Here is a 27,078-nt window from a genome sequence, read left to right on the forward strand (position 1 = left end):
TGATTCTGCAATCTGTGTATAGGGGTGAAGGTGGGAGTTCATAACCCACTTGAATCAAAGTGTCAGAATATGATATGTCAAGAAATTTGTAATGTTTTGAACAACCCACAATAAAATATTAAAAAAAAAAAAGAAATAGATTAAGGGCAAAGTAAAAATAGCAGTTTTCACTCAGGAATAGTAAACATGTAGAACCTAACTACTTTCAAAGTTTTGCTGGGATCAAGATAAAACATTACAAGAGGAAGATTTATATTGTTGGAGAAGATAAATTCATAGCAGAAACTAAAATCGTTTGGCTAATTTTCCCTAGTCTTGGAGGATATCCAAGACAGGAGCCATGAGGCTTTCCTGACTCTGGCATCCCTTGTCCAAATCAGGATTCCTGAGTGGACCTGCTGGAAAGCAGGGGACACAGAATTTGGGGTCAGAAGGCCTGCCTGCAAGTATGACCTCTGTGATCCTAGAGAGTCACTTCTAAGTACTTCAGATCCCTCATCTGTTAAAAAGGGGAGGGGGGCAATAACATTAAAATCTGCCTAACTATTGTGAGAGGTTCAAATGAGGTGATGTTTCTGGAAGTGCTTTGTCATTGATCAATAGATGTTATCCTTATGGACACAAGAATTTCCTATTGTTGTAGCATTTCCAGTTCTATGCCCTCCAGATGGGTAGATCTTCACCTTGTGCTTCCTTTACTGACCTCCTCAGAGATCATATTTGCCAACTTGGAAATGAAAGAGAGGACAGAGGGCAGGGAACAACCCCTGGTCCTCTAGGAAGGTGGAGAACACAGACACCTCTTTTCTCAGCACCTTTCCCCCTCGGGGCAGATCTGGTGGGAGAACTAAAGGTAGGGAGAACTTTGCAAACATCTCTTTTCTCTTTTGGATGTTATGGTGGTGGTAATGCTTTGGATATGAGGTGTTCCCAAAGGCATCAGTGTAAATATAGGAATATTCAGAGTTGAAATTATTAGATCATGAGAGTTGTAACCTAATCCATTCTAGTTTGATGGACTAACTAGGTGGTAACTGCAGATAGGTGGGGTGTGTCTGGAGAAGGTGGGTGACTGGGGGTGTGCCCTGGCAGGTGCATCTTCCCTTTGGTGCCTTCCCACTTCTTTCTGCCACGAGGTGAGCCGTTTTCCTCTATGGTGCATATGGTGCATATTTTCCTCTATGGTGCACTTCTGTCATGATGTTCTGCCTCACTTTGGACCCAGAGCAATGAAGTCAGCTGACCAGGAACTAAATCTCTGAAACCAAGCCAAAATAAACTTTTCCTCCTCTAAATGGTTCTTGTCGGTATTTTGGTCACACTGATGTAAAGCTGACTAACCCAGAAATTGGTACCAAGAAGTAGCATCATTGATAAGATTAACTTGATGATGTGGTTTAGAAGTCTTTAGAACTGGCTTGCAGGAGAAATTTGGAGATGCAGACCTGAGAAACCTTAGAATGTTAAGTTGAGCTCCATGGGCAATTCTGGTGAGAGCTCAGAAGACCAGAATGCCAATAGGAATGAGGACAGTAAAGATTGTGCTCATGAGGTTTCAGAGGGAGGTGAGAACTCTACTGGCAGTTGGACTGGAGGCCACATCTGTTAACATTCTGCCAAAGAACTTGTATACATTTTTCTTTACCTGTCCTGAGACTTTCTGGGGGCCAAATTTAAAGGTGATGGACTAATTAACCTGGTAGAGGAAATGTCAAGATAGCACAGAATTCATACAGCAGCATAACTATTGTTGGCAGCATTTAACCAAGCTGGCTGTGAGAATTTGGAGCAATAAGCAGAGAAGGAGGACTTTAAAAAAAAAAAACTTGCAGTTTGGCCTGAAGAGTGTGTGTAAGACTGGGGCCAGGTTGTTGAAGAGATTACAGCCATTAAAGGGATACTAAGTACTTTGCACAAAGACAACAGGAAAGGTACCTTGGAGGCATCTCACACCACACCCACCATAGGTTCAAGGGTATAGAAGTAAAAATTAATTTAAGAGACCAAGGGTATAGATGTAAAAATTACTTTGCACAGAGAGGCCCAGGGAGTTTCTCACCATGTTCAGTTTCACCAGGTACTCAGAGGCCACTGCAGCTGTGGTGAAAGGGCATTCAGCTACTGCTTGAGCTGGTGGCAGATCTTGGCATCATCCTTGTGGTGCTGGTTCTGCAAGAATGCAGGATTCTTGAGTTAAAAGAGTCATGAAAGCTTCTACCAAGATTTCAAAGGAAGACCTGGGAGGCCAGGCAAGGTGTGGCAGGGTGTGGATGCCCCTGAGAGGGCAGTGTGTGACGCTGTGAGAAGGAAGCCCAAGCTGTAGTGAATAACCCTAAGATTAAAAGATGCCAGCAATGTGGGACATCTGCAGAGGAAAACTGCTGACCATGGACAAAGCCATCCTAAAAGATTGGCCTTGCTGGTTGCAGCCCATGTAGCCTAAGGGGTGTGGCTGTCCAAGCTCTTTGGAGATCATATCTCACAACCATATGCTCCACTTGCCAGACATGGAGTGCAGAAAACATTTGCCTGGCTGGGTTTTGATCTCATCTTGGTTCCATTTCTTCTATTTATGCCCCTGTTTTTCCCTTTTGGAATGGGAATGTTTATCTGTACCATTGTATATTGAATATATGTAATTTGCTTTTACTTTTTTTTTTTTTTGGGAGGGGCTGGAGATTGAACCCAGGGGTACTATATCACTGAGTTACATCCCCCGCCCTTTTTACTTTTTTAACATGAGACAGGGTCTCACTAAATTGCAGAGGCTGGCTTTGAACTTGAGATTCACCTGCCCCAGCCTCCTGAGTTGCTGGGTTACAGGCACGAGCCACAGAACTTGACTTTGCTTTTGAGTTTTACAGAGACTCACAGTCAAGAGTTTGCTTTGAGTCTCAGATGGGACTTTGGACTTGGACAATGCTGGAACTGCTAAGACTGTGAGGAATCTTGGAAATGGACCAAATGCATTTTGCATTGTGAGACGGGCATAAATTTTTGGGAGATCAGGGGTGAAATGTTATGGTTTGGATAGGAGGTATCCCCAAAAGGTCCTGTATTGATGCAGGAGTATTCAGAGGTAAATGATGAGATTATGATAACCATAACCTAATGAGTCTATCCTAGTTTGATGGACTAACCAGGTGGTACGGTATGCAGGTGGGGTGCGGCTGGAAGCTGTAGATCACGGGGCATGAGTCCTGGAAGGGTACACATTCCCTGTGATCCCTTCCCCTCCCTGCTTCCTGACTGCCCTCATGAGGTACGCCACTGTCTTCCATGGTGCCCTCTGTCTTGTCTCACCCTGGGCCCAGAGTGATGAAGTTGGCTGACCATGGACTAAATCTCTGAAGCTATGTGCAAAAATAAACTTTTCCTCCCCTGGTCCTTGTCAGGCATTTTGGTCACAGCAACACAAAGCTGACTAACATAGTGGTAAAATACCCCCTAAAAGATGGGGGTGTTTGGGTCTATGGGTGACTTTCCAGGTTCTTATAGTTGTTAGGAACCTTAAAAAGGCCTGTACCAGTGCCAGATGAGAAACAAACATGGTTTCTTTTGACTTCTCCTAGTTTTAAGATTTAAGGGAGAGAGAAAAATAATGGCATGAATTTTCCCTTCAGGATGGCCATTGCAGTTCCCTGTGGTAGGAGACTTGATGGAGATGGAGGTGGGGGTGCATGTCTTGCTTGGAGGACCCTCTGAATTCCATGTGTATCTTTGGGAATCTTGACTCTGGCAGTGGAGTACAGCAACAGCAGAAAGAGAACCACTAACAAATACTACCCCGTTCCTCCTTGGCACATATGAACCATGTTGCCTGGCTTTCAAGTGACTGGCCTTATTTCCCATGTGATCTACTGGAAAGAGAGTGGCCATGCACCAAGTAGGCCTGGGTTTGAATTTTGGCCTCATCGCTAAGAAGCTGTGTGATCTCAATTTCCAGTGCACAAGACGGTTGATAATGCTCTCCCCTTACCACTGAGTTGCAATGAGGGTCAAATGAGATTTTTGTGAAGCATTTAGCACAGCACTTAGCACACTGTAGATCTAAGTGTCAGCTTTTTCATGACCCTCCGGTACCTTCTACTTTGTTAGAAAGTAAAGCTTGCTAACAAGCTCAGAGACAGCAGGGACCAGAATGTGCTCTGCTCACCGCTGTGTCTATGGCATGCCCACAGCACTGAGGAGCAGATCTCTCTCAGCTCTAGGTCATTCCTTTTCTGTGCTGGTTGTATCTACTGAGGGCCCACTGAAGGCCCGTTTCCTCAGTGAAGCCTACGTGGATCTTGCTCTCAGAACTCTTAGCACAGAATCTGGCTTTTAGCTATAGATTTGCATAGAATGACACTTAGTGAACACTAACCCAGGTCCTGAGTTAGAGATGCCACCAGGAAGTCAGCTCCTGACATGCAGCACCTCTATCTGACACTATTTCCCTGGGGCCCAGAAGGGGTCCTGCCTTCAGGTCCTGCTTCTCTCAGGCGTGTTTTCCGGTATAGATTCCAGGATGGTGCCTGTCTTGCCTCAGACCTGAGGGAAACCTTGGGTTCTCATGTGCTGCCTTTGAGATGCGACGTAGGGGTTGCTTTGTGCGGACCTCTCACTTTGAGGTCCTACGAGGCATATTTGTAAGTGCCAGAGTTCCTCCATCATTCCTGGTATCTTGGCATTGATTTTGAAAGCTGTGTGGACAGTTTGTATTACAGCTGATAGTTCTCTCTGAATACGTTTCTTTTTCAAGAAAAACAGCTTTCACATGTCAGTTGGTGCTACTTTTATGTCACAAAGGGTGATTGCTTAAAAGACTCCCCTTCCTCTCTTTTTGCTCTGAAGACTGCAAGGGTCAGTGGTAGGAGCTGGACACACCTGCTGACCTTCCTCAGCCCTTTCTTCTCTGAAGGAAGCATAAAGGGTAGTGTCTTTCTGCAGGCAGGTGGGGGGAAGTGGTCCTGGAACCCACTTACCTCCTGCCTTCAGGTCCTGCTTCTCTCAGGCGTGTTTTCCGGTATAGATTCCAGGCCTCCTCCTCAGTTCCGATGGAGCCAGGAACCCCTGGGACCCCCAGGACCCCGCCCTGCAGCTTCCATGTCAGAGTCAATAACCTAGTGCTTCCTATTGAGCGGTTTCCTTTTCAGCTGGTAACATTTCTGACTTATTTATTATTTAATTTTTATGCTCTCCTTTAAAGGTTATTTTTTAAAAAAGTTTAAAATAACCACAAGGAGACCTTGTGATCCTCTTCTCACTGACCCAGATAGTTTAAGAGAAGATATTTTAAGAGACTGACAGCAGCCTCTCAACTGGGGACTTGGGCCGGCTCTCAGGAGCCAATGAGCTCAATATAATAATAAAATATTAATCCCACTTCCCGCACATGAAACACTCTTTTTGTTTTTCCTTACCTCCCTGAGCCCTGCGCCTCCTTCAGGGTGCTACAGAAAAAGTCTTGGACTTGGGGATGAAAGACTTGGGTTCACTCTGACCTATAAGCTGTCTGACCTTGGGTGAGTCACTTCATGTCCCTGAACCTTGATTTGTCATCTCTAATCAGGGGTGCTGGGACCTCATGGAGTGAGCTGAGGGATTAAGGTCCAGTGGGCCTGGTGACTGGAAACACAGAACAGGCCCCATTGCTACCCTCTTCTGGGTGTGGTGACCAGTTCTTGGGCTTAGTAGTGGCCCAAGAGCCTATGCTCTTTGTGTAAAAGTATCATCTCAGGCTTCCTTAAGCTGCCTGTTGTGGGTTGAATTGTAGCCCCTAAAATGTATGTTGAAACCCTAACTGTTGGTTCCTGTGACCATGACCTTGTTTGCACAGAGGGTCTTTGCTGATGTGATCCAGTTGTGATCAGGCCATATTGACTTAGCATGGGCCCTAAATCAGTGCCTGGTGTTCTTATGAGTGGGGAGATTTGAACACTTGCGGAGGGCAGATGGCCTTGTGGAGATGGATGCAGCAGTTGGAGTGATGCAGCTATAGCTGGAGGAAGGCCCAGGATTGTTGGGAGCCACCAGAAGGTAGGGAGAGGCGGGGAGGATTCTTCTCCAGAGCCTTTGGAGTGAGCACAGCCCTGTTGACACCCGATTTTGGGCTTCTGGCCTGTACAGCTGTAAGAGAATAAGTCTCTGGGGAAGCACCAGAGATTGAACCCAGGGGCACTTAACTGCTGTGGCACCTCCCCAGCCCTTTTAATTTTTTATTTTGGGACAGGGCCTCACTAAGTTGCTGAGGTTGGCTTTGAGCTTGTGATCTTCCTGTTTTAGCTTCTCAAAGCACTGGGATTACAGGTGTGTGAGAATAAGTTCTTAAGAGTTTTAAGCCACCAAAGTTTGTGGTAATTTGTTGTGGTAGCCACCGAAACTAACACACTGCCTAAGAGTCTAAATAAAATATAACCATGGAACGATGTTTTGGTCTATGGTGGACCACAAATATCACAGGTCCCATGTGATTCTAATGGAGCTGAAAAATCCCCACCCCCAGGGACTTCAAAGCCACTGAAGCCTCACTGGAGCACAGTGCACAGCTCACAAGGCTGCAGTGACACTGGTTTAAATAAGCCCACTGTGCTGCCAGTCGTCTGAGGCATAGCACCTGCGACTTCCTGCAGCACACTGTACTTGGTGATGATAATGCCCGAATGGGTCATGTCGTCACTGGGTGTTTTTTAAACATTATTTTTTATAACTTGTTTTATTTTGTTGAGTGATGCCTGGTTCTTTCCTGGGATCATGGGGGACAACCTAAAGTGAGCAGGGGCTTGCTGGTGGGTATGTGTCCTTTGCTCCCAGAGTACTGTTCTTCCTTACCCCTCTGCCCCTCCACAGCTTTGAATCACAGGCCGTCAGAACACCCCTACCCCTGCCATGCCTGGTCGTCTGCCAGCCTGGGGGTGTCATCCCTCCCTTGGGGAAGCTTGTGGTCCTGCTGGCTCCCGTGCTCTTCTTCCTCACCCTCCTGGCCTCTGTTGGTGCTGTGTTGCCCACTTAGCTCATTCTTTCTGGTATTACTACCCCCCACCCCCCCACCGTCCCCCCCACCCCCTCCCCCCCGAATCTTTGGGAGTGGGAGGTAGGCATACTTCTTTCGCAGTTCCCAGATCATTCTAGTGTGTGGCTCCGTCGAGAAGCCCCAGAGTAGATGGTTCCAGCAGCCGTTCTCACAGTCGTGCTCTCCTGGTGGTCACTGCTCCCCTAGAATCCCTGCTCCTCCCCTTCCTCAGCCTCCTCAGGCCCACGACCCATCACCCCTGCACCTCTTCACCGTCCTCGTGACCTTTGGGCCTCACTTTCTGCCCTCCCAGCCTGAGTCCAGGATCCAGGCTCTGCTCCCTGCCTCCTGCTGTCCTTCTGACGCCTTCTCTTGGCAAACCCCAGCCTGACAGATCTCTGCTTGTCTATTCACATCTGTGACCAAGCACCGAACCTCAGGGTATGCCTGAGTGAAGGCACCCAGCTGGCTTGCTGCTCTTAGTTTTATGTCGCATTTCCCCAGTCAATCCTTTAAGGGGCGATCTCACACTTTCTCCCTCCAAACCAACTCCCTCCAAAATCTCTGGCCCCCTCAGTCCTCCAGGGCTGAGCTCGCTCCTGCCTTCAGAAGATTGCACCCATGGCCACTCGATTGGCACTCTGCCCCAAGTGGGGCCATGCACACCTCCCTGGGTGCATCTCACCTTCTCAGAGAGGGAGTCCCTGACCCCTCTGCCTAAGACAGCCTCCCGCCCCCTCGGACTCTCCCTTGATTTATTCAAGGCACTTACCACCGTCTGCCTCATAAGATGGATTTGTTTTTCTGGCTTGTCTCTCCCCCTGGCTAGCATGCAGGCTCCGCGAAGGCTCCTTCTGGGTTGCCTCCTGCTTACATGCCCAGCACCAGGTACACAGCAAGCTCTCAGGGAGGGAGATGAACAGAGGAATGGATAGGTGGTGTGTGCTTGTGACCTGCTGACCTGGGAGGACAGACTTGAAGGTCTGGATCTATACTAGACCTGGATTCAAAGTCTGCTCCTCTCCTTGCTAGCTGTGGGACCGGGAACAAAGTCCCCAGCTTCTCTGAGTTTCAGCTTTTCTCATCTGTAATAAAAAGGGCTAGATAATGGGAGCTACTCCGTGGGAGTGCTGCATGCATTACATAAATAATGCACAACTGGCATGTTACATACACTCAAGAAATGTTAAAGAATAGAATAATTATTACTAGTCTGCAGTGTTTTTTTGGAACGCTTCTAGTTGTTAACTTTTCACAATAACTCTTGATTTACTCCACTACTATTAATCTCGTTTTACAGGTGAGGAAACTGAGGTTCAGCGAGATCCAGTGATTGATCTGGCATGGTGAGGCCAGAGAGAGGCAGAGCCAGGAGCCCGGTCTGGATGGTGGCTTTAGAGGCCGTGTGTGGAACTGTTGTAAATTGTTACCTCTGGTTTAAAAATGGGCTTCCCACTCTTACACTCACAGAAGTTTGGGGAGTTCGAGATGTTTTTCCCTCATTTGACTCAATCTTGTGGTAGGTAAACATGAGATTTTTGGTCTGTTGTAAATAAGTAGTTTAAGGGGTTGGGGTTGTGGCTCAGTGGTAGAGTGCTTGCTTAGTGAGTGTGAGGCCCTGGGTTTGATCCTCAGTATCACATAAGAATAGAGCTTAAAATTCTTTCAAGAAGAAATATTTATACTTGTAGTTTTCTACCTGAGTTTTGGTTCAGCAAAATCAGAGCTACAACCTCAGTCTCCTGATGAGCTTGGAATGGACCAATAAGATTCAGAAGTTAAGTATTTAGGACCATATCAATCACTGCATTTTTCGTCTTTTATTCCATTGTTTAGTGATACACAGACAAGTCTGGTAACTTCCTCAACTTACCCAAGATGTCTTAGCAAAGCAAAATGCAGGTCTATGAACATGAGGATATGTGTTTGGTGTGCATTTTCCAAATGAGCCTCCTTTTTTTTTTTTGGTGGTGGTGGTGGGGGTACTGGGGGGATTGAAGCCAGGGTTGCTTTACCTCTGAACCACATCCCCAACCCTTTTTTTTTAATGTTTTACTTTGAGACAGGGTCTCACTAAGTTGCTTGGGGCCTCCCTAATTTGCTAAGGCTGTCCTTGAACTTGTGATCCTCTTGCCTTAGCCTCCCGGGTTGCTGGGATTATAGGCGTGTATTACCACGCTCAGCCCAAATGTGCCTCTGTTTAAGTAAGTGAAATGTGTGGAAATTAGATTGCAATATTGTATTAGGATCAGGGTCACAAGTCCCAATGTGAACTAAGGCCCGATATTATTATTAAGAGCCTGGATAGTAGAAGTATTCTAGGAACATGTGCTGTTTTTATAGATAATGTGCACTTCAGATTTTAAATTCTTTGCTATTATTTGTTTTTTCATTGATTTCTGTTTTCAACCTACCTTCTTAAATTAATTTGGGTTCATCTGTCTCCTGGCCTGTCAGAGCATTTATTGCTAAAGTCATCTACTTGCTGTATACCTTCTGCTTTTCATGGGGATCTATTTGTATGTTTTGTTTAGTTGAGTGATTATTAACAAAATAAAGGAGAGTTCACGAATTGCAAGATGAGATGGCAAATGAAGACCACATTCAACTATTTTTTTGCATAAATATAAGGAAGTGTTCTTTACACATAGAGCAAGAGCATGCATCTTCTCTAATCATGATTAGCTAGGTTTAGCAGGATCTCTTGATATTTGCAGCATAATGTTGTGGATCTCTGAGATCTTCTTCCCTATTTAAGTTTGAAATTGAGAGCTTCCTCTATTCTAGATAATGCATACATACATATGTACATATATACAACATATGCCTCTGATTTGTACATGTATCTACTTGATCCATTGTCCTCATGGTGCCTGAATATCTTGAATTTTCTAAACTTTCCCTGATAAAACAATTCTGTGTTATTCATACTGTTAAGATAATTTAATGTCCAAATACATGTTAAGATAATTTATTTTTTATTTTTAATTCTTTTTTTTAAAAAGAGAGAGAGAGAGAGAGAGAGAGAGAGAGAATATTTTTTTTTTTTTTAAAGATAGAGTGAGAGAGGGAGGGAGGGAGAGAGAGAGAGAGAATTTTTAATATTTATTTTTTAGTTCTCGGCGGACACAACATCTTTGTTTGTATGTGGTGCTGAGGATCGAACCCGGGCCGCACGCATGCCAGGCGAGCGCGCTACCGCTTGAGCCACATCCCCAGCCCCGAGAGAATATTTTTTAATATTTATTTATTTTTTTAGTTATGGCAGACACAACATCTTTGTTTGTATGTGATGCTGAGGATCGAAATCGAACCCAGGCCTCACGCATGCCAGACGAGTGCGCTACCGCTTGAGCCACATCCCCAGCCCATGTTAAGATAATTTAATGTCCTATACTTCCTGTTATGATTTAGATGTGAGGTTCCCCAAAAAGCTCATGTGTGAGGCAATGCAAGAAAGTTTAAAGGTGAAATGATTGGGTTATGAGAGTCTTAACCTAATTAGTGCATTAATCCCCTGAAAGGAATAAACTGGATGGTGACTGTAGGCAGATGGGGTATGGCTGGAGGAGGTGGGTCCCTGGGGCATGCTTTTGGGTTTACATTATGTCCTTGTTGAGCTGAGCTCTCTCTCTCTGCTTCCTGATCATCCACCGTGTCCTGGGCTGCTTTCCTCCTACACTCTTCCACCATGATGTTCTGTCTTGTCTCAGGCCTGAGGAATGGAGTTGGCCATCTATGGACAGAGACCTCTGAAACCTTGAACCCTCAAATAAACTTTCCCTCCTCTTATTGTTCTTGTCAGGTCTTTTGGTTACAGTGGTGAAAAAACTGACTGTAACACCCCTCTTTCATTTTAATTTAAAAAATATGGTGACCTCTCCTGTGTTCTAATTATGTAGAACATATTATTTGGTCATTAGTCAATAAGAGCTTTTATTTTTCACTATCTAGACTTGTAGCTGAAATAGAGGGATTGGTTGGTCACTTCCAAATCCTTTCTCCTTTCCTCAGATGGCATTTTGAGGAAATGCCTGATTCATCCCTGGTGGCATTATCTGAGGCAGTATGGGTTGAATGCCAGTGTCTGCACCATCTCTGTGTGGGCTTCTGCCCTGAGGCCCTCCCTGTGTGGCACAGATCATGGGAGGGCATGAAGATGTGACTCACCTCTGATAACAATCTGGAGGCTGGGAGGGCCATGTGACATCTGGACTGAAAGAGTGTTTTCCATTTCTCTGTGGCATAGTCTGTCTGTTCCAGATAAGTACAAGGGCATCTTTTTTTTTTTTTTAGTTGTAGATGGACACAGTATCTTTATTTATTTATTTATTTGTTTTTATGTGGTGCTGAGTATCGAACCCAGTGCCTCACATGTGCTAGGTAAGTCCTCTACCACTGAGCCACAACCTCAGCCCATCTTTAGAATTATTGAGTGCATTTTTAACAGAGGGAGAAAAAAACCCCAAGTCTACTTAAGATTTAGAAGAAGGTTCAGAAACAAAAGTTCAGGCAAGTTACCACTTGTCCATGATTTGCACAAAATAAAAACACCTTTATGTTTTTTTTTCTGATTATCTAAATGATTTTCCTTGAAAAAAATTGAAATGTACTTAAAAGTATAGAAAGTAAAATAGAAGTCATATGACATCCCACTACTTTCAAATAGCTAATTAACACTTTTATAAACTTATACATACTTTAAGCATAAACAGCTTTCACAGAGACATTTTACAGGAATAGGATGTAATAAATACTGTTTCATTGTCAAGCCTTTTTATTTTTATTTTTCATTTTTTACAAGATCATTTTGAAGCCTTTTAAAAAGTTATTTCCATCTCTATCAATACTCCCTTTCATATTTTCTCTCTCAAACAAAGGAAACATTATTAATTTCCAGATATGTAACTTTTATATCCATTTATCTGTATGGATACATAGACACTCACATATAATCTTTTTTAAAAATACCTTTATTTATTTATTTTCATGTGGTGCTGAGGATCCAACCCAGGGCCTCACACATGCTAGGTGAGCCCTCTACTGCTGAGCCGCAATCCCAGCCCAAATTCATAATTTTTTAATGAACTAACATCCATAATGCTAAAAGTCCCTAAGTTTTCTTTAAATTTCTAATGCAGATACCCCTTTTTTGGTCAATTATTAACCTGCTGTCATGATTATTTAAAAAGTCAATGTAATATTTATGTTCTCCTTGGGGTTTTCACTTAGATATCCTAAGAGGTATTTGTGCTTTCTTTCTGTAATTTCAAGTAGTGTCTGCTTTAATTCAGACCTTCTCAATATGGTGGTCAGGTCATGTTTCCAGCCTTGGGAACTACATACTAAATCATTCCGTTGGGAAACTGTGGCTGAAGCAGAAAGGTTCTGCGTGGCTGACGTGGCATCACTTTTTACAGTGTCTGCCAGCTGTGAGTAATAGCAGGCTGTCATGAGGGGATGTAGCAGAAGCAGCAGCAGGAACTCCTGATTTAGTGGCAAAAGATGTAAGTACTTATTTTCACCATTAACCAATTAACCCAGATGGAACCCAAATGAAAAATGCTGAGAGGGAATACAATTCCCACTGGAGACCCTTCTAGCACATTCCTTTGAGAAGTCTTAGGTCTTAACCAGAGAAGAAAGGCATTAAGCCAGCACATGGTTTCAGCAAAACGAAGAACTTAACAGGATCTTTTTTGTAGAAACTAACCTCAGACAGGCTATGCCGTGTTTAAACCCTAACTTTGTACAGCACCCGCATACCCTGGCAGGGGCTGTCCCCTGTGGGATGGAATGCATGGCTAATGTGCATAAAAATTACATAAAAATTGAGGCAAGTTTGATTATGGCAAGATGAAAGGAGGCTTAGCAACTACAGTGTTTGGGGAGAGGAGAGGCCTGTTAAATATTTTAAGAAGGATTCAAACTGGTTAAAGCTGACTTAGAAGCAATGTGGAAACTTCTGTTCTCAAGCTACATGGATGAGTAGGGGCCTGATGCCTGCCAACTCCATGACAAATGAAACCCTGGCACAGATCCCGTTAACTAAGAGGTGGCTCTGTGGCTGCTGTTCCCAAGACTTCCACTCTGGAAGTCATGTCCAGAGTTCCTGGCATTTCAGAGTCCATAAACCATGTGTTTATGGGTTGGTGATGTTTTTTCTTTCTGGTGAGACTCTTTGATGTCCGGAGCTGCATGAAATCTTACAAATGACCACCAGTGCTCCATCCCAGGTGCAGTTAAAGTATTGACCAACAGCTATTTCTGATTGTCACCTCCATGCTGTGTATACCTAAGTGAATAAGATGAAGAGGTTGCTGCTCCGTGGAGTTTGTGTCCCAGCAGGAAAAATAGGTGTTATGAGAGGAGGAATGAACATGAGGCTGGTAGGCTGCAGACCTGGATTTGGGTCCTGGCATTGACGCCATGAACCATATGGCACTCTGGCTGTAGCTTGTGTGCTAGGAAAACGGATGCGTGGGAACGGCTAACCTCTTCAGTAGTTGGTTCTTCACCTGGTGTGAGTCTCCCCTTGAGGAACAGCTTCCAAACAGCATTGTATTTTGGGAGGGGTGCTTTACTTACTCAATGGGTCTCCCCTGTCACCAACCAGGCCTCATCAGATTGTGATATTCTCTGGCAGAAACTGGAAGAATCCTCCTAGAAGGGCCCACTTACAATAAGACATTCGTAGGAGAAAGGGTTGCTTTTGAGAAAGATTCTTAAAGGAGCTAACCCCACGGAATCATCTTAAATGCCTGGCTTCTATTTTCAAATGGTTAGTGATTGGAACGAGTATCTCTACTGATGCTGAATTTGAAGGACAAAGATAAGAAAGCCCGACACCAAGGAAAATGAAATTGCTTAAAATAGGCATGACCGACAGGCTTATGTTTGAAAAAAATGTAACTTGAGTCAAAAAATAAGGCAGGCTGTGGTTTCAAATAGAATAGAATCTGCCCACCACGTGACTGTGTGGTGCATCTTAGCTTTTCAAGACCCCTCACCATCAGCTTAGTCATTCTTGATGGAAACTGTGGGAGTTTCACGTTTTAAGAGAATGGTAGATGAAACGGATTTCTTTAACATGATTATTATATATACTGTTTCCCCATCAACCTTGCTTAGCCTAGCTCACACAATTATCTACATGGCCATTCTCCTATCTCTTGCTGCCTTCCTCCCTTCTCAAAGGCAGAGGTGTACTTCTCGACCTGGGGCACAGCCCTTCTCCTCACCATCCATCCCCATCAGCCTCGCAGGGACCACCATGCTCATTACTCTGCTATTCCTCTTGCATCTCGGCCTCTCCTTTATGCCAGATCTTCCATCTTGTGTAAAAACACATTCAAGAGTCTTTCATTTTATACCAACCAACCAAGCAACCCGCAATCCCTTCCCACCATCCTCTCCCTTTCCTGATCCTTCACCAACCTTATAGATTCCTGTGGACACGTTCCCTTCTTATGTGACTTGATCTCTAACTAAATCTGTTCTTTTTATCTCTTCCTCTTTCTGACACTGCCTCCTCCTTGGCTGCCCTGCTGCTGTTCTGACTCCCTTCTTGGTCTTTGTGCGTCTCTATCTTTCTCTGCTTTTTACCTTAATGTGTCCTTTTCTTATTTTGAAGTCTCTGCTCATCCTTGATAACCTCATTCATAGCCAGGATTTTAATTATGACACATGCTGACAATACTCCATAAACTCCATATAGATCTTAAGGATTAAGAGACGACGGATAAAGAGATGAACACCACCCACCCCAAGTGTATGCTCCTCAGACTTCTCCCTGAGTTCCTGACTCACCGTCACTGCCTAGCCACCTCTAGTACATTGTCCTGGGGACATCTCAACTTACTGTGGCCCAACCTGAAATTACCTTTGCTCATAAAACCTGATTATCCCAATAAACCGAATTTCACTGGATCAGGGGCATTATCATCTACAGTGACCAGTCCAGAGCTGTAGAAGGCCAGCTAACTTCTACATCCTATTTATTCTTCTTCCTGCTGTCTGTCCCACTGTCTGCTCCCTTTTCACCTGTGCTTTGGTTGAGCACTGTTTTGAGGAGGACCACGGTAATTGCGACCTAAGGTTCACCTTGTCTGCAGCCTCACATTCCGAAACCATCTACATTGTGACTTGTGTGATCTTCATGCTACCCCCTGCTTTTAATCTTCCGCAGAGATCTGAAGCCTCCATGTTTCAGTCAGTGCTGACTTGACGGGACTTTTTTTCCCATATGGCTGTGTGGCAGCACCCTCCAGCCTGACTGAATGTGGCGGATCACCGGAACTCACTCATCTGAACACCCCCTCCATGCCTGGGCACTTCCTGATTCTTCTTCCGGACCCTTCCCCCAACTTACCCAAATAAATCTTAATTATCCAACAAGGTTCAATGAACACTTTCTCCCCCAGGAAGCCAAGTTGGCTGCCCTTCCCTGCACCCATGATAATCTACGTAACCTCTACTCTAACACTTATCAAGGATGTGATTTTATTTGCCTCTGCAGTTGAGTGTGAAAACTTATGAAGAATTTTTTTTTTTTAAATTTCTGTATTCCTAATGCTTATAGTATGAGGCACATACTAGCTAATTATTTAACTATGATTGAATGAATGAACGGGGGAGCAGTTGGCTGCCTGGAGCTCTGGGTTGACATTCTGTTGTCTCAGTCCACCAATGGGAAGCATTCTTCCTCCCCAGTAGTTCAGACTAAGTTCAGGGTGTGAGTCTTTGGACACATACTATCTGCTGAATCAGTCACATGGCCAGGAGATGCAAGAATATTGGTTTTCAGGTCTGAATTTTTGTGCCTGTTCTTCAGGCCTGAAATTTTGTGAGCAAAGGTAGGGCTGATCCCACCATGATAGACAGAGACGGGGCAGGAAAGTTCATCAAAGGGAAAATTGATGATTTATTGTCAGAAGCCAGAGGATGGGTTGCTGGGCAGGCAGAAGTAGCAGAGAGTCATCGTAAGTATGTGTAAACTAGGGGGTCCTGGGGACAGCTGGGGCTGTGCTCCTCTCTTCTTGGCTGGGTGAGGCCAGCTAGGAGGGTCTCTTCAGTCCCAGCCCTCAGCACTTCTCTTTGTATTCTAAGTTCAAACCACAGTGCAGAAAACGTGCTGCTGATGCTGTGACCGCTCAGGCCTTCCCTGGCCTCCAAGCCCTTATCGCTTCCATCCTGCGCAGGGCTCACGGCCTCCTCTGGCCAGGACAACACTTTCTATCCTCCCGGCCTCTGCTGGCGTTGTATTCTGCTGAAAAGCCTCCTCTGGAGTAGGGCTGATGCTTTGTAATGCATCTCAGCTGCTGCTTACTGTCACCCTTTCCTGGTACATAGCATTAGAATTGCCTGTTACCTTGTCCGTGTCCTATTAGGCAGTGAACTCCAAGAAGACAAGGAACAAGTTCACTTTGTTCATTTCCTGGGGCCTCAACACCTGAACAATGCTCTGTGCATAGTAGGTACTTAATAAACACCCAGTAAATGAAGTACAGTCTCCTACCATTTCTTGGTTATTAAACAGCACACAAGCTGATTTGGGCTTAGCAGCCTTATTATAGGAGTTATGGAGAGTCCATTCATATGGGAGGAAAATTCACTTATAAAGAATAAGTGAATTCATGTTTGTCTAAAATATTATTTGTTGAATGAAGCAGATCTTTTTTCAAACCTCAACCCTGGATTCAGTTAGTGACATCATTTATTCAATGAATGACATTTGGACCAACACTAGAACAAGATGTCGTGGTGTCATTAATGTCACAGGGCCTAGGAGGTGTCTTCTTACTGTAAAACTGAATATGTGTAGCCAGCTTGTGCAGAAACCACATCTCAGGAGCAATGTCAGGCAGGGCATGAGTCTTCACTCTGCGGGCCGCCGACCGACGACATTCATTGATGGGATGCTCCCAGGAAACAGTGAGCGTTGGCAGCCTCCTCTGTGATGCCTGCAGACACGCATGCCTAGGAAAGAAACTTCTCCATCATCTTGTTGTGCCCTTAAATGTCCTCCAGAAACTGAAGTTTGAACTTTGTTTTTTGGCATCATAAATGGCTCCTATGGAAATTTCCCTGATGTGCTAAATTCAGCATTAGAACAGCCCCCCCCCCGGGGGGGGGCATTGCTCTAGCTGCAGGCACTTATTCCAGACAGAGGGAACGAGAGATGTGAGTCCCTCTAAAGCAGGCGTTTGCATTCACACTGCACACGGGGCTATTTTTGTACGGGGAACAGTGGGCAGACGAGCAGAACACCACAAATTGGTGTGAAACTTTGTTGGCTGACAAATGGGGTGAGGAGAAAATACAGAGATTAATCTTTGTGCTCTTATTTTTATCACTAAATATCTCCCTACCCACCTATCTATCATCAGGTTGAATGAATCTATTTATATGAGCTGATACCTTTGAAGGTTGCCATCATTGTATTCACATGCAATGGATTTTTAAATAATTGCACTTTTTGTGTTAAATATATTATGTGGCTATTACATAATAGTTGTGTGATTGATTCGCCTCCATTTCGGACTAATATTGAAGCACTGGGTGTGTTTGAAATCTCTGACCCTTTCTGATCTTGTGGACAAATTCTACTGATAGTGCTAGGTAATGAAAATAAGGATTCAAGGACACACATCTCAGGGAAAGACAAGCTATGATTGCAATAGATTATGATGAAAGAAAGGGCAGAATCAATATTAGAAACAATAACCTCAGATTATATTATAAACCCATAATGAAGGATAGTTAAGGTAGAAGTTCAACAGGAGCTGCTATGATAAAAGCTAGATAAGAACATGTGCCCTGAACAGTCTAGAAAGTGACTCTTCTACCATGCTCAAACTTTTGTTGAGCACTTACAATGTGCAGGCACTTGCTATGTGCTTTTCCCAAATCGTGCATTCATTAATCCATCAAATTTTAATTATGCATCTGCTCCATGTACACGCCACAAACAGGACTTCTTTATTCTACAATGACCTTGTGAAGATGAGATGTCTATTATTCAGACATTTAACAAAGAGGGACACAGCCTGGGAGATGAAGAGCTTGCTTCAAGTCTCCACGGAGGAGATGGACCTCAAATCCAGTTCTGACTGCAGAGCTGGAGCTCTTGACCAGTGCGCTGTACCCCACTTGTGAATTGTGAGCTCTGCGTGTGGCTTAGCTGGCCACACCTTTAACAGGAGCTAAAGATCCTGGACGAGAGGAAGGCAAAGATTTATTGAAAACCCACTCCTGTGTTTAACAGGCACTTCGCTGGGCGATTTGCATCTACTGTTTCATTTCATCTACAGCCCTTTGAAGAACTTTTTGAAGATGAAGAATCTGAGGTTTATAGAGACGGGATGATTTTTCCAAAGGCACGTGGCTGGGAAGTAGCATAGCAGAAATTAAATCTACCTTTCAACTCCTGTGTTCTTTCCTCTGGATCTTGGTTCCTCCCCAAAATGATCAAGGTAGGAAGTTTTATAAGGGGCTGTGTAACCTGGAGAGGAGAAGGCTCCCTGGTGGCACGGTGGCTGTTTCCCTTCTTCCTGCAGTTGAAATGAGAGTTTGAGTCACATTCGTGTGTTATCTATTGTGTAGAGCATCCCGAGCCTAAAATGTTTCTCTGAGGAGCTTGGGAATATACCTTCCTTAGCGAATAAGCACTGTCTGTCCCAGGTGAAGCAAGAGAGAGAGAGAGAGAGAGAGAAAGAGAGAGAGAGAGAGAGAGAGTGAGAACGAGAACGCCACTGAGCCCCTGGGGACCCTGTAGAATATTACGTAACAGAATTTTTATCCAGCAATGGAGAGCTGGTATCACAATCCGTCTGTAAGTGAAAGAGTTGGATGCGAGCGAGGGCCTCGGCCTGTGTCTTGTTGGCTTGGACACTGTTCACCCGCCAGGATGGATTCTTCCCAGCTCACCGCCTCTGTGTGTCTGAATGTCTGCTCTTGTTCAGAATGTGTCTCTCAAACTTTTCCACGAAATGGCCTGAAATGACTTCTGTGCGCGTGTGTGTGTGTGTGTGTGTGTGGTGTGTGTGCACGCATCTGTCTTATTCCAATATGAAATTTCTTTGACGCCTTCTGCTTAATCTTAAAAATTAAGATAAATTGGAATTTTGCTCTGAAACATGTGCTTAAGATGAAAATACCTTTTATTATTGCTTAAAAAGAATTTCGATGCTTATCCTGTGGCGTCCTGCATTGTCTGTGGGGCTACGAGTACTTCTGTGTTGAAGCCCTGGACTATACTTTCTTAAGGTTGCTCAATCTGCTATTTCTACCTTCATACTCACTCTTTTTTTTTTCCCTGTGTAGTCAGGTGACACAGTTTCTCTATTTCCTGATCTCATGGCTCCATGTCAGTTGTGCACCTCACAGCAGCAATGGATAAACTCATCCTTCACCCATGAGTCATGCAGAGCTCTTGGTAGGCACTCTCCAGTATTGCCAGGAAAATGATAGCTATTAATATTAATTGAGCATTTACTATGTGTCAAATATTTTGTAGGTTTTTGATCTACTTTCACCCTTGTACTAACTCTGTGAGGTAGGAGGCCTACCTCAGTTTTACATATGAGGAAAAGGAGACAAGAGTAACTTGTGCCAGCAGATAGTGAAGCAGGAGTCACATCCAGATGGCCTTATTTCAGGGTCACTGTGTTGTGCTTTTCCTCTGTGGGATTTCCACCCTGACAGCCTGCAGCTGGGAGAACACCCCAAGAACATTGCCGCTATTTCATTTAGCTGGTGTAAGAGTCTCCTCTGCCTTTTGGAGCTTCATGTGGGGTCAGAACTCTCTGCCATCCCATTCATCCCAAATCAGGGGACACCAATAAAGTGGGAAGGGTGGCAGAGGGAAGGGGGTGTTCTCCTGCCAGTCTGACAGTGGCCTGGAGCCGTCCTTCCTGAATGCTGTGCTGCTTCTCTAGCTCCTGGCCGCAGAGGGGCATGGCTGCAGGGCGCCCTTGCAGGCAGCAGGTTTGTGTGTGGGTGGCGTTGGAGGGAGTCCTTTGTCTAGGCTCATCTACAGGATTCCTTGCGCCAGTAGAAAATCTACCGTGTGCCCAGACCTTCACTTCTAAGATGGCAATAAGAGGAACAGTCCCAGGACAGGCACTGGGGGCTTACAGAGCCTGTGCCAGGCTAATTGACTCTGGCGTGGCCACCGCTTTTTCTTGGCACACTCCTCCTGATGACTGGCACTACTGACCAGCACTCGCTGCTCAGCATCTTGCTGCCACCAAGCTTCCCTGAAGGAAGGTCAGAGTTTTGATGGCCAGTCTCTGGCTGAGGCCATGAGATCCGTATCTCTGAGTCTGGCTCCGGGGTGACTTTGTGGCAGGCACGAGGTTGCTCTGCACTCAACCTTCATCCCTTGACTCATTCCTGAGTAGAGATATGAGATGCTTGCTCCTCAGAGCAGCAGCCACCGCACATCAAGGGTGACTGGAAATGCAGGTGTGGGAAATGCCCCATCAGTTCCAATTTTATTTATTTTGGTTCCAGGGATTGGACTCAGGGGCACTTGGCCATTGAGCCACATCCCCAGCCCTATTTTGTATTTTATTTAGAGACAGGGTCTCACTGAGTGGCTCAGTGACTTGCAGTTGCCGAGGCTGGTTTTGAACTTGCGATCCTCCTGCTTCAGTCTCCCAAGCTGCTGGGATTATAGGCATGCGCCACAGTGCCTAACTAGTCCCACTTTTAAAAATTATTTTTGTGACTTAATTTTTTTAAAATTTAATTTTTACTGTCCTATTGGACTCCATCTCTTCATTATAGCCAGGGATCTCAGTGTAATGAGACATGCAGAGAACTTATGTCTGCTTCTGACTCATTTGTGTCTCATGTATTCCTAGTTGAAACATGCACATTTTTCATACTGGCCATTCTAAACCTTCATGGTGCCTCTCAAGACCCTAACCAAGCTGGGCGTGTGGCGCACACCTGTACTTTCAGAGGCTCAGAAGGCTGAGGCAGGAAAATTGCAAGTTGAAAGCCACCTGAGCAATTTAGTAAGGAACTGAGCAACTTGGTGAGACTTTGTCTCAAAATAAAAAAAACAAAAAGGGCTGGGGATGGCTCGGGGGTTAAGCACCCTTGGGTTCAATCCCTGGTACCAAAAAAAAAAAAAATTAATCCCTAACCTAACTCCTGAGATAGCCGGAGGACCTTGGCATTCTGATCCACAGACAGCTGTTTCCAATCCCTGGGTATAAATTCGCCTCCACCTGTGCCTGCCTTCACCTTTTTTCCCTTTCTCAGAGGAACAGATGCCCTCCTCTTAGCATGGTTTAGTTTTCCCCGGATTCTGCGTGTCCTGTCTCTTCTGAGTCGTCCCTTCAATGGCTGTTTCATTTATGTGTTTCCAATCTTCCACACAAAGCAGCGAGGGATTTAGTTTTGTTCTCCCTAAACAATTCTTCCAACCTGAGCTCCTCATGGTGGCCCTAACCCTTTTCTTCACATCTAAGCTTCTAAAAAGAGTGGTTTACACTTCTTGCTGTCTGCTTTTCTGCGCTTGCTATTTGCTACGTAAATGATTCTGAGGCTCTCACCCTCCCTCCCTCGACCACAGTTGCACTGAAATTGTTCAGGTTGAAACCACTAAGTCCCTCACTGTCAAATCTGGTGATGCAGGGACGCCTGCTTTTACTTGTTGCCTTTCTCAACAACTCACTTTGGACATTTTTGACCACTCTCCTGTTTTTGAAGCCACACTCCTCTGACTTCTGGGACACTGTCCTCTGCTGGTTTCCTGCCTGTTGGTCTGGCACCTCCTTGTCTTTCCCGGGCTTCTCTCGCTGTGTGAGTGTTGGTGCTCTTCTTCAGGGTTCCTCCTTCAGACCCATCTTCTAATCGTTTCTTGGCAATGGTGTCTACCTTTGTGGTTTCTGCCACCACATCTCTCTTCTCTGGGTCTCTAGACCATTAGAACCCACCACTTACTGACCACACTTACCTCTGTGTCCCACAGGCCTCTCACATGCAGCATGTCCCAAACTGACTTCATCATCTCCCCCACCAAACTGGCTCTCCCAAGAATACTATCCAAAAAAAGGCACAGTCTCTAAACGTGGGACTTCTCTCATCTTCTACTGTCAAGTATCAATTCATGTTGATCGTAGTCTATAGAGCATATTCTCTCCTCTGTACATCTCTCTGTATGTATGTACGTGTGTGTGTGTGTGTCCCTTCTCCCCCAATTCCCATGGGTTCCTGCATCTGTTCTAGTTGGCATTCATCTGTCTTGCTAGCTCTGTCAAATCGCCTCACATAGCAGACCTTCCTCTTTCTAGTATTGGGCTTCCTCTCATTAGAAACACCTGTGATGTATCAACTAGAAAAATAATTGCCTATTTCTGTTTCTCTTGCTCCTCTGGATTGAGAGGTTCTTTTGAGGAAGGACCACACATTATTTATCTTTGCATTCCCAATGCATGTCATAGCGCTGGGCATACAGTAGGTAGATTAAACCCTTGCTTTGTGAATGAATGATTCAGACTCTATGCAGAATATCAGACTGAACATAGTTAATCGATCTTGGATGTTTTGGGGGAAGTCACTGCCCTGCTTTAGTTACTTGGGTGCCTAATAGTTACTGTTGTGACAATATATTTGGATATATTGTTGATTAAAAAGTAATGTTAGTTGATTTTGTCTTTTAAAGTAATATGCATTTACTGGAAAAAGTTATCAAATATGGACAAATAATAAGAGGAAAATAAAATCATCCAAAATCCTATTACCCCAAAGTAGATAACTACTGCTAATATGTTGATACAGAGCTTCTCAAATTGTTTTCTAAATGTTTAATTTCAATAAAGGAATAGGCTCACACCTGGGACAAAGTCTCATCTGCTGAGCTGTCCTTTGTGAGAGCAATCAATCGTTAAATCACAGTGCTCAAGGATTCATGGAAACCTGGCCGATGGGTTTCCACATCCTTCCGCACTGATCTGCTTGGAGAGATTTGCAGCATCATTAGTAGTGATGATATCTTCTTAGGTGTCAACCTAGGCTAGTGTCTTAGTTCATACTGCTATAAAAGAATAGCATAGAATTGGTGCCTTGAACAACAGGAATTTGTTTCTCATGTTCTGGAGGCTAGAAATAAAAAATCAAGGTGCTGGTGGATCCAGTGTCTGTAGAGGGCCTGCCCCTTGTTCTGCAGATGGCCGTCTCTGGTTGTATACTTAGAAGACAGAGCAGAAAGAGGAGGCACGCTCTCTTGAGTTTCTTTATAAGGACACTAATCCCGCTCTAAGGGCTCCACTCATGACTGCTCACCTCCTAATACCAATGGGAGTTGAGGTTTCAACTTAGGGATTTGGGGAGGAAAGATTCAGTCTTTAGCAGGTAGTTACTCCTCTTTGAAACAAGATCCTAGACAGTGGCCTAGCATTTGGAAAGGAGGACAGGAATTTATGGAAATGGGAATTCACATAAATTAGCAAGCTTTCTGGGCTCCAATCTGGTGGAAAGTCGAGATGCACAGCAGGGATCAGGTACAAGAGAAGGACACTGGGACAGGAATAGTGTGAAGGCTGTAGCTGTATGGACACGAGGGAGCCCATAGGATCCCGCAAGGGTACTGCAACCAGAGCTCAGAGTGGCTGCTGGGGATGTAGCTTCTAATGTGCTGTCAAGATGGGTAAATTTGGTTGAGAATCCAGGAAGATTGGAGCTTTCAGGTTGAAAGACTTAGTAAATCGTAGATATAGGGGGCTGGGGAAGGCAGGGACTGATAAATCCCAAACTTTTGGAGTGGCGAGATCCCATCACAGTCTACTTCATTCTGCGACCCATATAACTGTTGTATGCCATATGTCTTTGTAACATAATTAAAGCTAATTAAAATTAATTTTGGTTGTTGAGTGTTTGAAGAGTTTCATAATAACTCTTGAGATAATTAGAGATGCTTTGGGATGTCACAAAAGGAGCATTTGGAATAAGTGGGCTAGATGTTTAAACCAGAAATGTTCAGTAAAGGGTAGCAACAGAGGATAATTCTGTAACTGAAGGATGCTGAATTTAGGTACTAAGAGTTTGGGGATGAACTCAGTATACTGGTAAACTGGCTCTCTGAAAAACAAACAGCCTTGCTTTGTGGAATTTGCCAATTTCCATAATGTGAATATTCCCAACACGGTAGATTTTATATTACCCTTGGTTTAACAACTAGCTCACACAATTCCTGAGTATTTCTTTTTTCTTTGTTTGGTAGTTATATATGGACAGAATGCCTTTAGTTTATTTATTTATTTTTTTATGTAGTGCTAAGGATCGAACCCAGTGCCTCACATGTGCCAGGCAAATGCTCTGCCACTGAGCTATAGCCCCAGCCCAATTCCTGAGTATTTCATAATCAGCTTTTGTAAGCTCTGTGCAAGACAGCTGGGACATACCCCGAGAATCCATACCGCATTTCTACTTAGCTTTGTGATCTTGGGTAAATCACTTCAATTCTGTGGATCTTGGTTTTATCATCAAAAAAGTGAAGTTATTAAAAATAATCCCTGAGGTCCTTTCTGAAGTTCATATCCCAGTAATGCAGCTGGTGTTATAGGGCCAGTATGACACCATGTTATAAGCCAAAAGAGTTGCATCAGAATTTTATGACTGTCACTGAGATATTAATGCACACATAATTTGATAAAGTGGTCATAATCATACTGTGTCATAATCAACCATGTTCTGATTCCTGCTGTCAATGCTTTGTGTCTTTTGTAGTACCTCTTCCCAGAGGGATTAAGAACAGCAATGTAGCCATTGGGGAACCAAACTTCATGGCCCAGCAGCGAGGTAAGAAACCCTTACCCACAGTTACTGGGTCCTAGGATACCAGCAGGTTGAGGGAAGATCCTAAGGCTTAGATACCTCACTTCTCTGACAGTGAGACCCAATAGTGGTGGTTTTTCCTAGACAAGTAACTATGTGAGAGGCTAATTTTCCTCCATGCTTTTTGAAGGCAAGGACAGCGTCTTTCATATTTATGTGTGTCAAATTCTGGAAGCCAGTTAAGAGTTTGTTGAATAAACAAATGGGCTTTTATAGAGCAAATTGTGATTTTAAAAATATGCATTCAAAAGTAGACATGAGTTCATGTTTACCTTAATGCTGAAGAGTTGTATTTTTTCCAACGTGAGGAGTTATTTTCTTGTTATAATGGGAAACTTCTCAATGCTTTCAGTTCAGTTCGGGGTCTTGAAAATTGCCTTCCAGTGCTGGGCTATACAACCAGAACCAAATGGAGAGAAACATGAATGAGAAAAACACATACCAGGCAATCCAGGTATTTACTCCCCACCTATGAGTACCCCCACCCAATCTCAACCAGTAAAATTAGCTCATCTCTTTAAAAAAATACTCATATTTAGAAAATAGTTATTGGTATATCATATGCTTCATCACTATCATTTAATCCTCATGATAGCCCTCATATGATAAATATTGTGGCTCCTGTTTTAGAGAAAAAAAACTGAGACTCAGAGAGGTTGAGTAAGCCAATGGCAGAGGCACAGTCCACACCCCAGAGGTGGTGCTCTCTGGCACAGCCAGGCTGCCCCAGGGCTCTCTGGGTTTCCGCTTCCTGGTGTCTCTCTTTGAGTTTGCTGTAGGGGTTTCGGTGCCCTCTCATGTGAGTGAACCTGGCTCAGTCCATAGCCAGGCAAACAGAAGCACCAGTCTCTGGCAAGATTCTGAACAAATATCAGGACCCTCCCGGCCAAGGTGGCTGGGCTGTACTTTGCCCCCGTGAATCAGCTCCCTGGAGGCCGGGCAGTTGCAAAGGTGACTAACTAGCTGTAGATTCGAGGGCCAGGTAAGTCTGGTGGATGTGGCACCTGGACTTTGACAAGCTCCAGGAGCAGAGGAGGCCCATCTGGGCAGGTCCCGGAGCGGTGCTGGAGGAAGGTGGGAAGCCGGCTGAGCAGGTGTGTGGGAACCAGCCCCCTTCTTCCCCTCTGGTTGTGCTTGCTGGGATGTCAGCTTAGGGAGGGCACCATGGCTCGGAGGGTCTAGGGAGGGTCATTTATATGAATATGAGAGAGTGTGATTTGTCATCACAGGTGGAATTCCCTCACTTTGAGAATCTTAGGCATTTGAATTTGATATCCTTGATTACAACCCCGCTCTGACTTACCGGAGCTGGTGTCTCTTGGCAACAAGATGATGTGATGTCAGAGAAGAGATTGGGAATTGTGCCTTTGCAGTTTGGGGACAGGCTGCCTGGTGAAAACATCTTGGGACAAGGTGAAATCAGCTTTCTTCTTGTCCCACTTACTTGTGTCCTGACGGTGATGATCCATGCCTCTGGCCTCTGCTGGGATCTGCTGGCCAAGGCTCTCTTGGCACTTGGCTGTTTCAAGGAAATGAGCTGACATGGAGAGGAAGACAGGTTCCCTGAGCTGTGACTGACCTTGAGGTGGCATGTACCCCTGGGCCCTGTGCTTCTTGTACATTCTGTTATCTCACAGCTCTTGGCTCATAGCTCTGGACCCTGGCTTGGTGGTGTTCCAGCAGAGTGACATCTTGGTTTCGACATGGACTCTTTTGACCTTTTGTTCTGACATGAATTTTCAGATGAGACTGGGAGCTTCAGCAGATCAGACTCTTGCAACCTAAGACAGGTCCCATGGGACGAGCCAGGTGGGAGCTACCTGGCTTGTGTATGCTGGTGACCCAGGAGGCTCCCTGAGCAGGAGTGAGGGCTGAGCGCATGCTCCTCTGTGATAGGGGCAGAAGAATTTGGAAGGTCATCATCCCCTGGAGCTGCATCCCATTTTTGAGGATATAAGGGGGAAAAATGAGTTTGATTCAAAGGAGTCTTCTAGTTTCTAAAAGTCTCTAGCTAGGAAGACTCTGAGACCTGAGAAAAATGGTTGTAATATAAGAATACGAATGGCCATAGTATAAGGTCTCATTCTTCTACAGGGTTAATTCAGGATTCAGAAAAGGAGTCTCTTGGAGAGGTCACTTTAAATTGCTTTTTGTTTAGAAAATCGTTTTGGTTAATCAGATGACCCTTTTCTCTACCTCTGGCAACACTGCTCTTTATCAGTCATGATCTGCCA

The 27,078-nt window shown here is 44.7% G+C and overlaps 1 protein-coding gene and 2 long non-coding RNA genes across 23 annotated transcripts in view; 1 reads left to right on the forward strand and 2 right to left on the reverse strand.

Annotated features, from left to right (window-relative positions):
* The window catches only part of LOC125618652, a 12,155-nt gene extending 6,868 nt beyond the window's left edge, over positions 1 to 5,287 (reverse strand). Inside the window, exons 1-2 of the long non-coding RNA XR_007349992.1 lie at positions 4,968 to 5,287; positions 2,060 to 2,169 (exon numbers count right to left, since the gene is read on the reverse strand). This is a non-coding gene — a long non-coding RNA (uncharacterized LOC125618652). The remainder of the gene's footprint in view (positions 1 to 2,059; positions 2,170 to 4,967) is intronic.
* A 3,002-nt stretch (positions 5,288 to 8,289) lies between these two features.
* Sec16b (SEC16 homolog B, endoplasmic reticulum export factor) overlaps positions 8,290 to 27,078 on the forward strand; it is a 53,065-nt gene continuing 34,276 nt past the window's right edge. For 3 of the 19 annotated variants that reach the window (XM_015491764.2, XM_015491766.2, XM_048809965.1), the window contains exons 1-3: positions 12,459 to 12,501; positions 24,737 to 24,808; positions 25,197 to 25,298. In XM_015491764.2, coding sequence (XP_015347250.2) covers positions 25,270 to 25,298 — 29 coding nt within the window. In that variant the 5' untranslated portion in view covers positions 12,459 to 12,501; positions 24,737 to 24,808; positions 25,197 to 25,269. Of the gene's footprint in view, positions 8,514 to 12,455; positions 12,502 to 24,736; positions 24,809 to 25,196; positions 25,299 to 25,498; positions 26,811 to 27,078 lie in introns of those variants that run through there. The other 16 variants (XM_048809968.1, XM_015491773.2, XM_048809963.1 and 13 more) reach the window with 15 other exon arrangements.
* On the reverse strand, positions 11,793 to 26,286 carry LOC107147348. Of its 3 annotated transcripts, XR_001504130.2 has the most exons (4): positions 26,148 to 26,286; positions 25,117 to 25,235; positions 18,413 to 18,546; positions 11,793 to 16,972 (listed from the first exon to the last, which is right to left on the reverse strand). It is a non-coding gene; the product is annotated as an uncharacterized LOC107147348 (long non-coding RNA). The 3 variants fall into 3 exon arrangements; XR_007349991.1 differs by lacking the exon at positions 18,413 to 18,546; XR_001504129.2 differs by having other exon boundaries at positions 11,793 to 18,546.

Source organism: Marmota marmota, unplaced genomic scaffold, assembly GCF_001458135.2.
Source record: "Marmota marmota marmota unplaced genomic scaffold, marMar, whole genome shotgun sequence".
Lineage (NCBI taxonomy): Eukaryota > Metazoa > Chordata > Mammalia > Rodentia > Sciuridae > Marmota > Marmota marmota.